The 15,313-nt window shown below is 35.5% G+C and overlaps 1 protein-coding gene across 1 annotated transcript in view; it reads right to left on the reverse strand.

The window, feature by feature from the left end:
- The window catches only part of RP1 (RP1 axonemal microtubule associated), a 211,981-nt gene that overhangs the window by 147,190 nt on the left and 49,478 nt on the right, over positions 1 to 15,313 (reverse strand). Inside the window, exons 18-23 of the mRNA XM_087707060.1 lie at positions 14,127 to 14,329; positions 9,420 to 9,506; positions 7,688 to 7,820; positions 5,210 to 5,361; positions 3,090 to 3,238; positions 934 to 992 (exon numbers count right to left, since the gene is read on the reverse strand). Of these exons, the coding sequence (XP_087563186.1) occupies positions 934 to 992; positions 3,090 to 3,238; positions 5,210 to 5,361; positions 7,688 to 7,820; positions 9,420 to 9,506; positions 14,127 to 14,329 (783 nt within the window). The remainder of the gene's footprint in view (positions 1 to 933; positions 993 to 3,089; positions 3,239 to 5,209; positions 5,362 to 7,687; positions 7,821 to 9,419; positions 9,507 to 14,126; positions 14,330 to 15,313) is intronic.

Here is a 15,313-nt window from a genome sequence, read left to right on the forward strand (position 1 = left end):
ATTTTGCCTGCTAAAGCATGAAGTGCTATTCTGCTTTACGAGGCAGCACCATCTGCTGTGGATCAAGCACAAGGTTGCCTGGGGCTTGGCAGATTGGCAAGAGAAGCAAGATAAGGTGTGTGTGTGTGTGTGTGTTTATATAGCTGCCAGTCTCAAATCTCATAGATCCCTCTGGAAGGAGAAACAAGGGAATCAGATCCATGAGATTGGAGAACTGGGGCTAAATAAATTGCCCTAGTTTTTCTGCCTCCTTTCCCCTTTGAGCCTTAGCAACCAACTGTCAAGTTTAGCAAAAGTGTAAGGAAGAGTGAAAATAAATGGGTATTTGGTTCAGGAGGAGTTTGAAAAAATTGAACTCTCCTGCTTCCAACAGCAGACTGATCATGAAATCAGGAGCCAGAGACTTGGGATATCCACAGAAGTCTTATGAAATCAATGGGAACTGGGCAGAACCCACTCCCTGACTGTGGCATTACCACAATTACTACAAAGGCACTGTATTGCATAGCTTTGTAAGAAGAGGAGAAATGTTATAAATGTGAGAAGCTTAATTTGAGACTAAATCTGAGGTAAACTGGTGACAAGCTGAAGGAAACATCATGAGGACAAAAATAATGAAGCATCTTCATATGAAACTGGCAGAATAGCACAAGGAGGAGCCTATAACCACTGTACTTCCATAGTACAGTGGGAGTACATACGGCCTCCCATACAACCATAAAGTTCCATATTTGGAAGCCTTATGGTAGTATGGAGAATAGGGAGTTACAGATTCAGCAAATCCTGATCATTATGTCTGTATTTGGTTTTCATGATTGAACAATTTAGATGAACAGTCCAATATGTTTGTTCAATAGTAATTCAATAGTGCTAGGCCCATAATATTGCATTTAGAAATTCAATATCCCTCCAAATTCTGTTTATATAATTTACCCTGGACAAACAGCTCTATTTCTGAATGGATTATTCCTTGAGACATATATGGCAACCATCTGAAAAAGAGAAGAAAGAATTAATGGAAGGAAGGAAGGATAAGAAAATATCTTGTTTATTATGTCAATCCATGTCTAACAATCTAATTGGGATGGCTTTTTCAGTAGGAAGACTTACATGATAATTCTTCTATGTTCTGCAAAGCTTTTAACACATGATAATAAAAAAGCTACACAAAATATTTGAAAGCGTCATGTTGTAATCATTCAATTGTAGAAAGGTAAAGTATTAATTTCAGGAAAGAAAGGTAATGAAAATTAGAATAAATTTTGCAAAAGAGAAAATTATATATTTTAATCACATGAGTTGGCAAGTAGAAATTTGACTTTTTTTCAGAAGATCATAATAATGTGACGTTTAAGGGTTTTTTTCTTCACCATTGCTAAAGTATGGTTTAAGGTACATACACCTGGGATTAGTACAGATTCCTACATAGAGATATTTCATATGTTCCTTCATTATGTAAAACATATAGGCATCATCTTCACAAAAGGAAGAACAGGATAGGGGAAGGAAAAGAAAGTAGGAAGTGCAAAGAATTATGTCTGCTTTAGAGATATGATCATACTACGTAGCAGGTGAAGTAACCAGTTCAAACAACATCAGAGAAGACTGAAGACAGCAAAGGTGTTTATTAAAAAAATTTTTTTAGGAGAAACTAAATTAGCAAGGTTTGATTTTATACTAACCTTCCTGATAAATAGCTCTGGAGAACTGAAAACTCAACCCAATGAGTTTGTCAACACATATTAATTTGATTGATCTTAATAAAGGTATTATTCTACTATCATAATTATTTAGATACTAAATATTGTACTTCTTTTCATAACAGAACTAAAACAAAAAATATCTCATAAATCTAAAAATAAAGCAAAAGAAATAGATGTTCAAAATATGAAGCAGTTATTTTTAAGTCAGGTGTTTTTGAAGTGAGAAAAAAATGTCCATCTATAGATTGGAAAGTGGAAAACAAGACTAAGATTTCACATTCCATTTTAAAGAAAACACTGGGTCTTCCACTATACGCAGGAAATGAAAAATGGAAATGGATGCTCATTTACTAGGGGATGGTAAGCTCATGTTGAAAAACTGGCTGCATCTAGAATTATGCCTGTCTTGCTTCATCAATGCAATTATATGCCTTCTACCCAAAAAAGGCTGTTTTATATGTTTGATAAATACTGATAGACCATTAAGAACCCATTAGGTTTGTTAAGCCCTGGACTTTAAGTGGAATACTTGTTGTTATTAGTATTTTAAAGAGCACATATACAAAAGTGGAAAAGATGTGTGGTCCAACTCTGGTATTCAAAAATATCTACCAGGTGATTTAAGCCAGGTACACATTTAGAAAATACGGTATGAAGTTCCCTTAAATAATTCCTTAAACCGTGAATCACCTGGCCAATATTACACAAAGAATCAGGGAATCAATACGAGATGGAATATTACTTTATATACCATTCTAGTTCTAAAATAAAGGAATTATTGCTCGATTAAAATTAAATTGATATTACACTTTCAGCACTGAGTGAAATAACAGATGTAGGAATTGTGCTTGGAATGAGAATATAAAATGGTATCAGGAAGCAGAAGACGGCATTATCTTCTATATCTGTTCCTATTCCCACTATTAGACAACAGTTAAAGACATGGGAATCCTTTCCTTTTGGCATGTTTTCTAGGTTCTAGAAAGTTATGAAATCCTGCAACTAGATACCTGGGGGAAAAAAAATAAGAATTACAGGGGGAAGCAGAATTAAGAGAGGGAGGAAACAGTCATGTTCCTTTGAGTTTTGAAAATACAACTTGTGTATTCTCTCTATAAAAGTAGTTTGCATTTCGTATAAGTTGAGCCCAATTGCAGTATCTGAAACAGGAAAGCAAAGTGTTTCTCATCTTCAGTGATTTTGTCATTCGAATGAATCAAGTTTGGATACATTTTTTTAATTTAGCTGATGCTATTTCTTGTGTCATTGCAAGAAATAGAAGTAAAAATCAAGGAAATTATATAACTGGCAACATAAAGGCATGACATTGCCAATTTAGGAATCAAGAAATTGTTTGGCAAGTTTCTTTTAAAAATCAAATACAACCTTTGACAGATGAAAATGTTTTCTTTCCCAGATTCTCTGATGACTATTTTCTCACAGTACCAGTCCTGCAACTGGTTATCACTCTTGCAGCACAGCAGCACTTTTTGTAGATGTCCAAGTGACACAGCTTGTATTTCAAACATGTCAATCTGGAAGAGATATTAATTCAGACAATAATAAACAATGATTATCATAAGCTTAGTGTTGAAATAGTGTTTAGGAAAACCATCTTTCCTACCTCTTTATATTTATAGATCTCTCCTCAATTTTTTTTTTTTATCAATTTCATATATACATTCACAATTATATAATCTCATAACTGTTATTAATAATATGTATTTATAACAATTTTTTCCCTACAGTTGACAATATACTTGAAAATTGCTTTCTTACCATCCCATAGATCCATCTTATCTTACAACGGTCCTACTTCTTATTCCCTCCCTCCCTCTTTCCTTCCCTCGTTTTTTCTCTCCTACTCTCCTTCCTTCCCACCTTCCTTCCCTCCCTCCTTCCCCCTTCCCTCCCTCCTTTCTTCTCTTCTTCCCTCCTTCCTTCCCTCCTTCCTTCCTTCCTTCCCTCCTTTCTTCTCTCCTTCTCTCCTTCCTTTCCCCCTTCCTTTCCTCCTTCCTTCCCCCTTCCTTCTCTCCTACATTCCTTCCTTCCCTCCTTTCTTCTCTCCTTCTCTCCTTCCTTCCCTCCTTCCTTCCCTCCTTCCTTCCCTCCTTGCTTCCCTCCCTCCTTCCCTCCCTCCTTCCTACCCCCCTTTCTTCTCTTTCTTCTCTCCTTCCTTCCTTCCTCCTCTCCTTTCCCTTCTCTCCTCAATTATTTGACTTATCCTTGACTATTTGTCAATCATAATCAAACCACCAAAATCTCTGGTCAATGAAGTTCAAGATAAATGTATTAAAATAAGTTCAAAGGACTGAAGTTCAAGGACTCTAGCCTCTAGCTAGTATGGACAATGCCCTTTCACATCTGGCTTCTTGAAATGTTTCAATTTATATAATGTGATACACATAAGGTAGAACAGTAATGATGATTAATAATGAGCGATACAATAGTTACTGCAAGTGGGACAAAATGTTGTACTTACTGTTAAGTAGCTATTTAGAACCCTTGCTAGAACCAAAATCATGTATAAGATCATAAGAATGTAATATTTTACTATACATATTAGGAATGACTGAAAAAGAAGGACCAAGGGCATCAGAAATATCATGAAATAGTGAACTCATAATGCTAAATTGCCACTTAGTAGCATTATTTTGCAAACTTTTTGAACTATGGATAATGTCCTAGAAGTACTTTAGTAATTCTGATGCCAACTATGTCACACTTTGAGTCTCTGTACCTAATATTTTCCAATAGATGTTAACACCACAAGAAGTCAATAACCAAGTAATCAACACAATTTATTCTAATGTCAAAAGTATAGCTATCTCATATTCCGAGGTGGCGCAGTGGTTAGAGTGCAGCACTGCAGGCTACTTCAGCTGACTGCAGTTCAGCAGTTCGGCTGTTCAAATCTCACCGGCTCAAGGTTGACTCAGCCTTCCATCCTTCCGAGGTGGGTGAAATGAGGACCCGGATTGTTGTTGGGGGCAATATGCTGACTCTGTAAACCGCTTAGAGAGGGCTGAAAGGTCTATGAAGCGGTATATAAGTCTAACTGCTGCTAACTGCTAAATATTCAACACATTTCCATAATCCACATGCCTGCATTTAAGCATCTCAAATCGAAAGCCTTGCTCAAAGATTTTTGCATGTTTCCTTCTTTTTTATTGCTGTAACATTTATTTTCCTTAATATATTTTTAGAATCCTGTTTTTTATTATTCATAATGGTAGTTGGGAGGGAGGCATAATTTTTCATTATGAAAACAGGATATTTAGATATACCGTAAATAGATTAGGATGTAGATATTGTACAGAACAGAATATATTATAAGATGTAACAAGATATAGGTAAATTGAATGGTGACTTAAAGTCTGAAGTTTGATTCCATTTCCTTCAAAATTGATGTAATGTTCTGCAATAAAGTCACATTTAGTTTCTCTATAATTAACTTATAGATAAATAGTTTATGTATTATGAATGTATTACTTAGGCATACTTACCATTCCTCTCTGAAATTTTATAGGTTGGTCTGATTTAGCAAGAAGTCTCAAACCAGAATCTCCTCTTTCTCCATATACGCACAGATAAATGGAAGATGTGGTTTCAGCGTGTTCCAGATGCCCAGTAGATACATAAACCTGATAACTCACAACTAGGAAAAGAGAATCATAGCTCAAAATACATCAATGACTTAAATGTATATAATACAAACAAATTTCCGTGTTAGATTTACTGTCAAATACAGTATTTGTTTAACATAAAGTCTCATGATTGTTATTTGAAATTAGAGGTATACAAACTGCATGGAGTCAAATGAGGAGAATGATATCACATGTGTCATGGTTTCATCACACAAATGACACCATTTTTATGCACCAAAAATGGGCAACTTCCCTATAATAGGACATATAGCACATTGTCATGACTTGTGCTGCATCCTTGTGTTGAAGTAGTCATAACTGACTTTGCTAAGGCAATTCATTTCATACACACTTGATTCACTGTGGATTGGAGGGGGTACAACTTCCATTCCTGGATAGTTGCATTAACCAGAAGAGACACTGCAGTATGTGCAGGAGCCTCTTTTGGTGCTTTCATTATCTGACTGAAAGGGTCATAAATGTGAACAACAATTTTCAAACTATTGGAACTACCAAAGGAGGTATCAAAAGTAAAACATCAAAATGACTTTGCATTAGGAGAGAAACACATTGTTTGTAGAAGCGTTGAAGAAGTGAGGCACGTTAGTTGTAAAGAGAAAAAAGTGTGGTTTTTTTCCCCTTCAATCAAAGCTCCCCTTTTTCTTCTTATTAAAAAAATAGAAAAGTGGCTTACAATGCAATCAAATATGGGTATAAAACAAGAGAAAAAAATGGAACTGAAAGCAAAATGTAAAAATTCCATTAAAAGCAAGGAACAATTCATGGGGGATGAGCAAACTTTAAAGGCTGGGCAAAGCCAATGTAAATAGGGAATCTTAAAAGGTGCTTAAAAAACAACATTTGGGGGGTCATAGAGAAAAGAGGTTACCACATGGTAACCACCACTCATTCCCCATTAATTTCCAGAGAGTGCAGAGAACAGGATCCAGATTATTTCACTCCATCTAACATAGGTTCCAAAGCTTTCTATTCAAAACTAGATCCCTCTAAATGAAATGGGCCTTATTCCTCTAATTTGCCCAACCCGAGTGTTGAATGTTGAATGCAAGTTGTGTTTTTATTATTTTATTTTGCTCACATATTGTTTATTTTGAATTGCACCCCCTCCCTAATGATTGTAAGCCGCCCTGAGTCCCCTCAGGGAAAAGGGCGGCCTATAAATCCTAATAAAATACTAAAAATACTAAATACTATTCCAGGTAAGTGGGTAAAGGACAACCTAATCTCTGCCATGGAAGCAAGATACTTGCAGAAATTATAATCTGGCAGAGAGAACACCAATTGGCAAAAAGAGGTTCAGGTTTAATGCCTAATTGTAGATATATAGCAATAGCAATAGCAATAGCAGTTAGACTTATATACCGCTTCATAGGGCTTTCAGCCCTCTCTAAGCGGTTTACAGAGTCAGCATATTGCCCCCAACAACAATCCGTGTCATCACTTTACCCACCTCGGAAGGATGGAAGGCTGAGTCAACCCTGAGCCGGTGAGATTTGAACAGCCGAACTGCAGAACTGCAGTCAGCTGAAGTAGCCTGCAGTGCTGCATTTAACCACTGCGCCACCTCGGCTCTGGGAACTCCAGTTGGAATTTTAGTAAGCTTTGGCCAGCAACAGTGGGCTCAAAATGTTTTAAAGCTAGCTCAGTATAGGACAGTGTTGGCAAATCTTTTCAGCATTGAGTGCTGAAATGGGAGCGCATGCATGTGCATGTGCCAGAAACCGGAAGAACAGCCACCTAGTGTACAGGTGCACACCGGGAAGATGGTTTTCTGGTTTCCAGCATGTGAATGCACACGGGCCAGCTGGTCTTTACATGAACATACACATCAGAAACCAGAAGACCAGGTGGTTGGTGTGCATGTGGATGCCAGAAACTGGAAGAGCAGCCACCCAGTGCACATGCGCCCCAGGTGGCTGCTATTCCAGTTTCCAGTGCTCCTGTGCATGTGAAGACCAGCTGGCCAGTGCACTGGAACCCGGAAGAGCAATGGGCAATGGTTCGCATGCCCAGAGAGATAGCTCTGTGTTCCACTTCTGGCATGCATGCCATAGGTTCGCCATCATGGATGTAGGACAATACACTGTGTTACTTTTCACATATTTATACTTCTTTGTCAAAAGTAGGCTCAACCATGGAAGGGGAAAGGATATTTTAAAAAAAAATAAAAAGAGCAGCCAAGATCTCATTAGTGAAGACCTGCATCTTTTAAAAGTATGTTGTATATGTGAATAATATATAAAAGGAACAGGACTTCAATTATGCAGATATCATCTTGGCTTGTTGGATTTCCTGGATAGAAAATAGATTGATTACTTGGATAAAGGCTTCTTCCATTTTCTGCAGCAGAAAGTTCACACACACTATTTCCATTCCCTTCATTCCAGGATAGCCACTTGTTTGTGGGAAACTTCAAAATTCTACCAGTCTTCATATGTTGTAATGTTACCTATCAAAGAAAGAACAGGAAATATTTTTACTTCCGAAACTTCCCACAATTGCAGCACAATTATAAAATAAAGTAAAATGAAAACTTAGAATAACCAATAAATTATTCATACCTCTTTCTTATAGTTAACTTCAGAAAGCAGTCTCTGATTTAATTTGTTTAAACTGAATTTTAACACTGAACATTTTCAATTTGATATAAAAGACTTTTGCAGAAATAAACCTCATACTTTATGTTCTAAAGCTTTATCCTTATTAGCCCAGCTTTCTTTGCTGATATACACAAAATAGCTAAAATACCAGGAAACAAAGCCATGTTCCAGTAAGTTACTTGTTCCTTTGAATGAAGGTCATCCTTTCAAATCCAGAAACCATATTTATGAATCTTGGACTCAAATACTAAAGAAAAATGAATCAACAAAATAGAAAAATAACAGAATCTCTGAAATAATGAGAGTTGGACTGAAAATATTTTCACTTCCATTTTGAGTGTTCTATTTCTAACAGTACTCGTCCTGAATGGCAACTATTGCTATTAGAGTACTTCTTATTAAAAGTTTTTCTTTGTAAATTAAACTTACAGAATAAAACACAACTCTGCATAGGATATTAAGCAAGAGACCAATCTACTTCTCCAATAGCTGCACTGCAGAGCAAATACAGGTATTCTAATGAAATAATCAATTTACTTGGTTTTGTGAGCACAAGACAATAAAATGGGATCATAGTTGCACTGAGATAAAAGCTCTTTAGAACTAAAGTGGGAAAGTTAAGGGCCTCCACATACTGTACTATAGAATCTAGTATCTCCAGCTGGCATGGCTAGAACTGAAGGGATCTGTGACCTGCCCTAACTTTTAGACAAGACAAAAAACTAGCCATTATTTTAATGCACCTCATTTTGTCAATCTACATATATTTACAAGAAAATAATTATTTTCTGTAATTTTCTGTAATTATTTTGCCAGGTTAAGAGGTAGAAGAAGATAATCTATATTGAATGTATTAATAAAATGAGATTTTAATCTTAAACTTTTAGAAAGTCCACACCTGTGTGAATATTTACTTATTTATTATTTTTCTTTTTATTGGCTTTATTTGCCATTCAACCTCAAAGCAACTCTGAGCAGATTATAACACTAGAAGCTGTAATGATTAAAATATAAATATATTTAAAAATTACAATCAAAAATAAAATTGCAGTTAAAAGATTGAGAGGAAGGGAGCAGGTAGAAAGATGAGAAGTTTCTGACCCATTAACCAACTCCAGTATGATACTGCTCCACTGTGTCTCCAAGCCAGGTCTTCAGCAAATGGCTTGCACCTATATGATAATATAATTTGATGAGCAATATTTCATATTGCATCAAGATAATTCTGGGCTATTTTAAAAAAAACCTCTTGCTCATTTGTTTAAAAAGAAACATCTATTTATCTGTTTAAATAGCTAAGCTATTGTCTTCTAGCTATACTATATCATTTTTCTAAATTCCTAGAGGTCTCAACATATTAGGAGGCCACGAGATGGAGTAATTGCTCTAACATATAATATTCAGTGAAAAGGAATAAGAAACATTGCAAAGTGTACCAGGAACCTGACCTTTTCCAACATCCAGTCTGCATATTGACTTGATCCATCGTGGCCTATTCTGATTTTGTAAATGTTACCAATATCTTTCATTTCAACCTGAATAGTCAGAAATAAAAACAGATACAACATGTCACAAAGAAATAGTCATGTTATATAAAAAGATAAAGAGAGATGGACATAGCGTGGCACAATCATTGCCACATGCAGGTCCTGTGATTTATATGTAGCACTAGGACTGGGTTGATCTTTGATGAGATCCTTTGCTTTCTAGAAAAAAGAGCAAAACACCCATAGGATGTGCTTCCATGATCACAACAGTGAGCAAAGCATTGTACCTCTACTAACATCAAAGCAACATCTTCTCTATGAAGTAAAGTGCCTTCTTAAGACCAACCACCCATGCAACTGTATAAAGAACTATTTGATATGAATGTAGACATGCATGTGCATTTATAGATAGATGATAGATAGATAGATAGATAGATAGATAGATAGATAGATAGATAGATAGATAGATAGATAGATACGGTAGATAGGGTAGATAGATAGATGATAGATAGATAGATAGATGATAGATAGATAGATAGATAGATAGATAGATAGATAGATAGATAGATAGATAGATAGATAGATAGATAGATAGATAGATAGATAGATCGGTGGGTGGGCGGGTGGGTTGGTTGGTGGGTTGGTTTGGGTGGGTGGGTAGGTGGATATATGGATATGGATATGGATAAATATAGATATACATAGATATATATAGATAGATGTGTGTGTGTATATATACATACATACATGCATGCATGCATGCATGCATGCATGCATGCATACCGATATTTATTTCCATGAGCAGTAACAACATCACTATTGTTTTTTTCATGAAGTCATATATACAGTGATAAGCATACATTTTCTTCACCATGTATAAATGATTATGTGATCTATTAATGCATTAAATCAGCCATAAAGTGAAGTATTTATATTTAGTACAGTGATTGCTTTCTGTATCATTTGAGATTCAGGGAACAGATGTTCCACTACATGTATATAACAATCTAATATTAAATGGGCATGGATCAGACAATTTAACATTATGAAGACAAAGCTGTGTAATAAATTAAGAAATTGTTTGATTAGGATATTAGCCAATTAAGAAGAAATGTATTAGAGCATATCTAGACAAATTATGAAATTTAATTTGAAATACAGCCTGTGTTAATATATTTGTAATCCTTAGATTTTATTTGTACTAGCATCTAATACACCTTGGGGAAGGGGAGAAAGCAGGGTAAGTTTATACAATTTGTAAAGACAAGGTGGCAGAATGAGCTGGCAATACAATATTTCTTGCTTTACTTGAGCCCCCCCCTACCACCACAATGCCTCTGACATTTTGTCAGTCCATTTCATGTATTGATTTTAATTAGAATTAAATCTTCAATACTTGCTTTCAATATTAAAGCATTCTCTCCATCTAAACTTCTGTTTCTAAAATACCCAGGAAGCATTGTGTACCATCTCTGTCATTCTATTGGTTCTCTATACAATGCATTTTATATAACAATATAAATTCAGTAAACCTTTACTTGTCAGTTTTATACCAAATAATCTGAAGGATCTCATGAAAATAATCTCATTTTAATCACTTGGAAACCAATGAGATCTTATTGGTTTTATACCAACTGCTTTGACATGATCAGAAATTTGACCGCTTTCAGCCTTTTCCATTTTAAGATTTTTTTGATATCAATTAATGGGAAAGATAACATAACCAACCAGAGCTATTGCTTTGTATGTTGTATTCATGGCTAGATTGTTAGGTCTAAATACATTTCAATCCTTCCATATTAGTGTTCTGTAATCCAGGGCAATGGCAATATCCTGGTAAACCACATTGGTAGTTATAGCAGTGGAATTGGTACACAGCAGACAATGAGCATATTAGGAATTCTAAGAACATGTGGGTGTGGGGCATGTTTCCACCCCAAAATGTCATGATGAACACAAATGGCAACAAAACATACCTTTTCCTAGAAGAAACATGCCTGAGGATGCTTGACAGTGGAGTTGTTGTCTATTCCCTCAATGTCCACTTCTCCCCTCCCTCCACTTTCTTACATTTTCCTTGGAAACTGAACACACATGCAAGCATAGCGGTCAAATATAGACACCCACTTCTTCCTTAAAAATTCTGCAGCTCCATGTAGGGTTCAAAAGCATGCTAGAGACGATGCTTTGCTCTGCTTCACATTATTTATTATTATTTACTATGCTTCACATTATTTATTATTTATTTTAAAAAAATATTGAGAGGTGCTGTTAAAAAGGCAACTGGACATTCTTGGTTTTTTCACTGAAAACATTTCAGTTCTCATCCAAGAAGCTTCTTCAGTTCTTGGCTAAGAAATGAAACGTTTTCAATGAAAAAAACAAGAAAGTCTATTTGCCTTTTGAATAATACCTTTGGGACAACCACGACCTAAGAATCTCCATAAACATTTTCTATTGGAATACACTTAAATAGAGAGTTAAATTTTTGAACAGATGTTTCCTTGATTTATAAATGGGAAGCAGTACAAAAAGAGCTATGTAGGCCTACACTATGTATGTTCAATTATAGACCTTAATATAAATCAAATTATTTTGGTAGTTGATGTCTTACTATGTATTCCACCCCCCACCCCCCAAGAACATGACAATGATGGAGAAATTGCTTAGTAGATGTTGAACATATCACATGAATGCAAATTAAATATCAAATCACATGATGTAAAATAACAAAAACAATTCTCTCTTTCTCCCCCTATTTGAGGTGATTTTCTATATTCCTCTACTTATTCAAGATAAACCATTCTAATACTTTGAATAAGGATAATCCTTTGTCACTATGCTCAGTTTCATTCCTATACGGATATGACAGCCTGCCGGGTGGCATAAAACTGTTGCTGCTCTGTGAATATCAAAGTGCAGCGCCACAAAATGCACTTTGGGTGCTACTGAAGATACTTTCAGACGATACTTTGGGTATCTTCTGAAAATACAGTTTGAAAGAGTCAGATAGGATATGTTGTTTATAAACTCTTTATATTGAAACCATACAAATCAGAGTTCAAAAGTAAGACTGTATGTTCAGAGACTAAAGAAATTTAGTAATTGAGAAAATATAAATAAAATATTTCTGACTAATTGAGCTAAGGTAATTGATTATTAATACAGAGACTAGATTCACATGTCATACCATGTTATGACTTGGTGCTAACTAGGATCTGTAATATCAGCAAAATGATCCAGTTAATACATGACATTAAGCCATTAACCTGATTTATTTTTAACCAAATTAGAAATCCATCTAGTTCAGTGTGTTATCATTTATAGGAACTAGCTAGATAGCAAAGATAATCTTCCTTGGCAAATACTTCCAAGGAATGTGTGAATATGGAATATAGATAGACAATGATATGATCAGAAAGCATTGAAGCCATTCTTAAAGCTTTCATTCTTGATTCAATTCATGTTCAAAAATTAATCTCCCATCTTGAACTAGATAATTCAATCCCTCCCTTCATCCTTTTCTTCATTTATGATCCCTTATCAGATCTTGCAAGAAACTAATGCAGCTTGAACTCAAGATTCCTAATAGCAATAGCAATAGCAGTTAGACTTATATACCACTTCATAGGGCTTTCAGCCCTCTCTAAGTAGTTTACAGAGTCAGCATATTGCCCCCAACAACAATCCGGGTCCTCATTTTACCCACCTCGGAAGGATGGAAGGCTGAGTCAACCCTGAGCCGGTGAGATTTGAACAGCCGAACTGCAGAACTGCAGTCAGCTGAAGTAGTCTGCAGTGCTGCATTTAACCACTGCGCCACCTCGGTTCTAATAATCAAAGAGAATGAAGCAGCAAGACTTTGAAGGAACAATGACATGTAATCTTTAAAGGCTGTGAAAACCTTAAATTCTCATAAACTCAGACAAATGAAAATCAGGAAAATAGGACATTAAGTATTCTTCACCAGATACAGAGAATTGGGGTGAAGGACTAATTATTAAAGGGAGAATCTGTCAAATGGAGATGATGTTGCTATAATAATAAATATCGAGTTTATAATAAATATTGAGTTTTAAAACAGAAGATGTTGTGATGAAGAATACATTATCTAACCACCCAGGAACAAACTAGTTTCATTGGTTTCTATTCTGCTTGCATTCTTTCACCATCCAGCATGCCCTGAAGAGATCAGAGCCTGGATTGGTAAGAACTGAATGAACAGCTTCACAGAAAGAGAATGGGACAACTCACTACAGCCAACTCGCCATAGCCAACTTACAATGGCCAACTCACCACAGGCCAACTCGCTGCTAATCAATATCTCTATGTCTCTCTATCTCTCATCTCTATCTATCTACACACACACACACACACACACACACACACACACACACAGTATGCAGTATCCTTTCCCTGCCACATCCAGTAAGCCACACCTACAGAACTGGTAGTAAAAAAATGAATTTCACCACTGAAAGGATGGAATAGGGTGGGGTGGGGAGAAAAGGAAAGGATCTCTTTGCCATTTGCTATATTGTGATTTCATACTGAACACAAATACATTAGATAGATTTATTTCAGGTAGAAAGTTTATAGAAGGTATTTTCCACATCAAAGGGAAGATGAATTGTAGGTAAAAAATCCAGCCAAGCTTTCATTGGTTACCTGAAATGCATCTTCAGTTCTAGGTAGAAACAGTTGTTCTCTGTTGTCGTTGCCAAGAATAATAGGTCCAACAGAACCTTTGTCTCCATATATCCAGAGAGTGACATTTGCTTGAGTTCCTGAATTTCCTGTCAGTATGAATACTTTCCATTTATCTTCTGAAGGAAAGGGGGACTTTTCATTTTGAATCGTCATCATTTCCTCTGAAAAGTATAAAATGTCAATAGATCAAGATGGATATGCATTTAGAAGTCTCTTTCATAAAAACAAGATAAAAAGAGGAAGAGGTTTTTTTAAGATAGGGTCATAATAGTCTGATTAACTGGCATAACTAAAACACAAAAATTAAGCCACAAGTGTGAACAACATTTTCAACATCAATGTTTACCAAATGTAGCACTGGTTCTAAATTCTTCCATGTGGCAACTGTCACACGTAATGAAGTTTCTTGGTGCAGCAACATCAATTCATCTTGTAGCAAGATGGGCAGCAAACCAATTTAATAAATAAATAAATTAAATTAATAACAATAAATTCCATATAGTTGAAAAGGGGAACTTTTTCAACTATATTCACAATTGCCCACAATTGTCCAACATCACTAAAAAGGTAATTAGAACTTCTAATGTGGAATCATCCATCTCAGAAACCATTTTAGTGCCACTATTTTAGTTCCTGTTATTTGGCAAATATTCTGACAAATTATTGTTCACAACTAGTTTGATCCTTTGTGGACATTTTAGTCACACATATGGATAACTTTTATAAAAGATGGTTTTAAAGATGGCATTGCCTAGAAAAAAATCCATTTTCAAAAATAGCATAGAAAGGAAGGATATATTTAAGCATTTTGAGAAATGTTTCACCTTGTACTTTGCACTTTTTGCTTTTGCACATACAAAAAATCACACATGCTAAGATGTCAGTGAAAAATAGCTTTTAAATGATGTATTTTTCCATAGGTTACTCTTTCTTAACCTGATGCCCTTCTCTGATGTATTCAGAATAAATCTTATCTAGCATATGTTGCAATCTCAACAGACCTGGAAGGTGACTGGGTAAAGAAAGGTTGTTTTGCTTGACCACATGTGCTATAAATCATATGGCTTGATATAATTGCCACTTACTGAGAAAAACCATTGTAAGTATTGAAACTGGATGCCTGAAAGTACCCCACTCCCCCAAGG

This window comes from Thamnophis sirtalis, unplaced genomic scaffold, assembly GCF_051295495.1.
Source record: "Thamnophis sirtalis isolate CommonGarterSnake01/CBP01778 unplaced genomic scaffold, rThaSir2_p1.2 scaffold_2, whole genome shotgun sequence".
Lineage (NCBI taxonomy): Eukaryota > Metazoa > Chordata > Lepidosauria > Squamata > Natricidae > Thamnophis > Thamnophis sirtalis.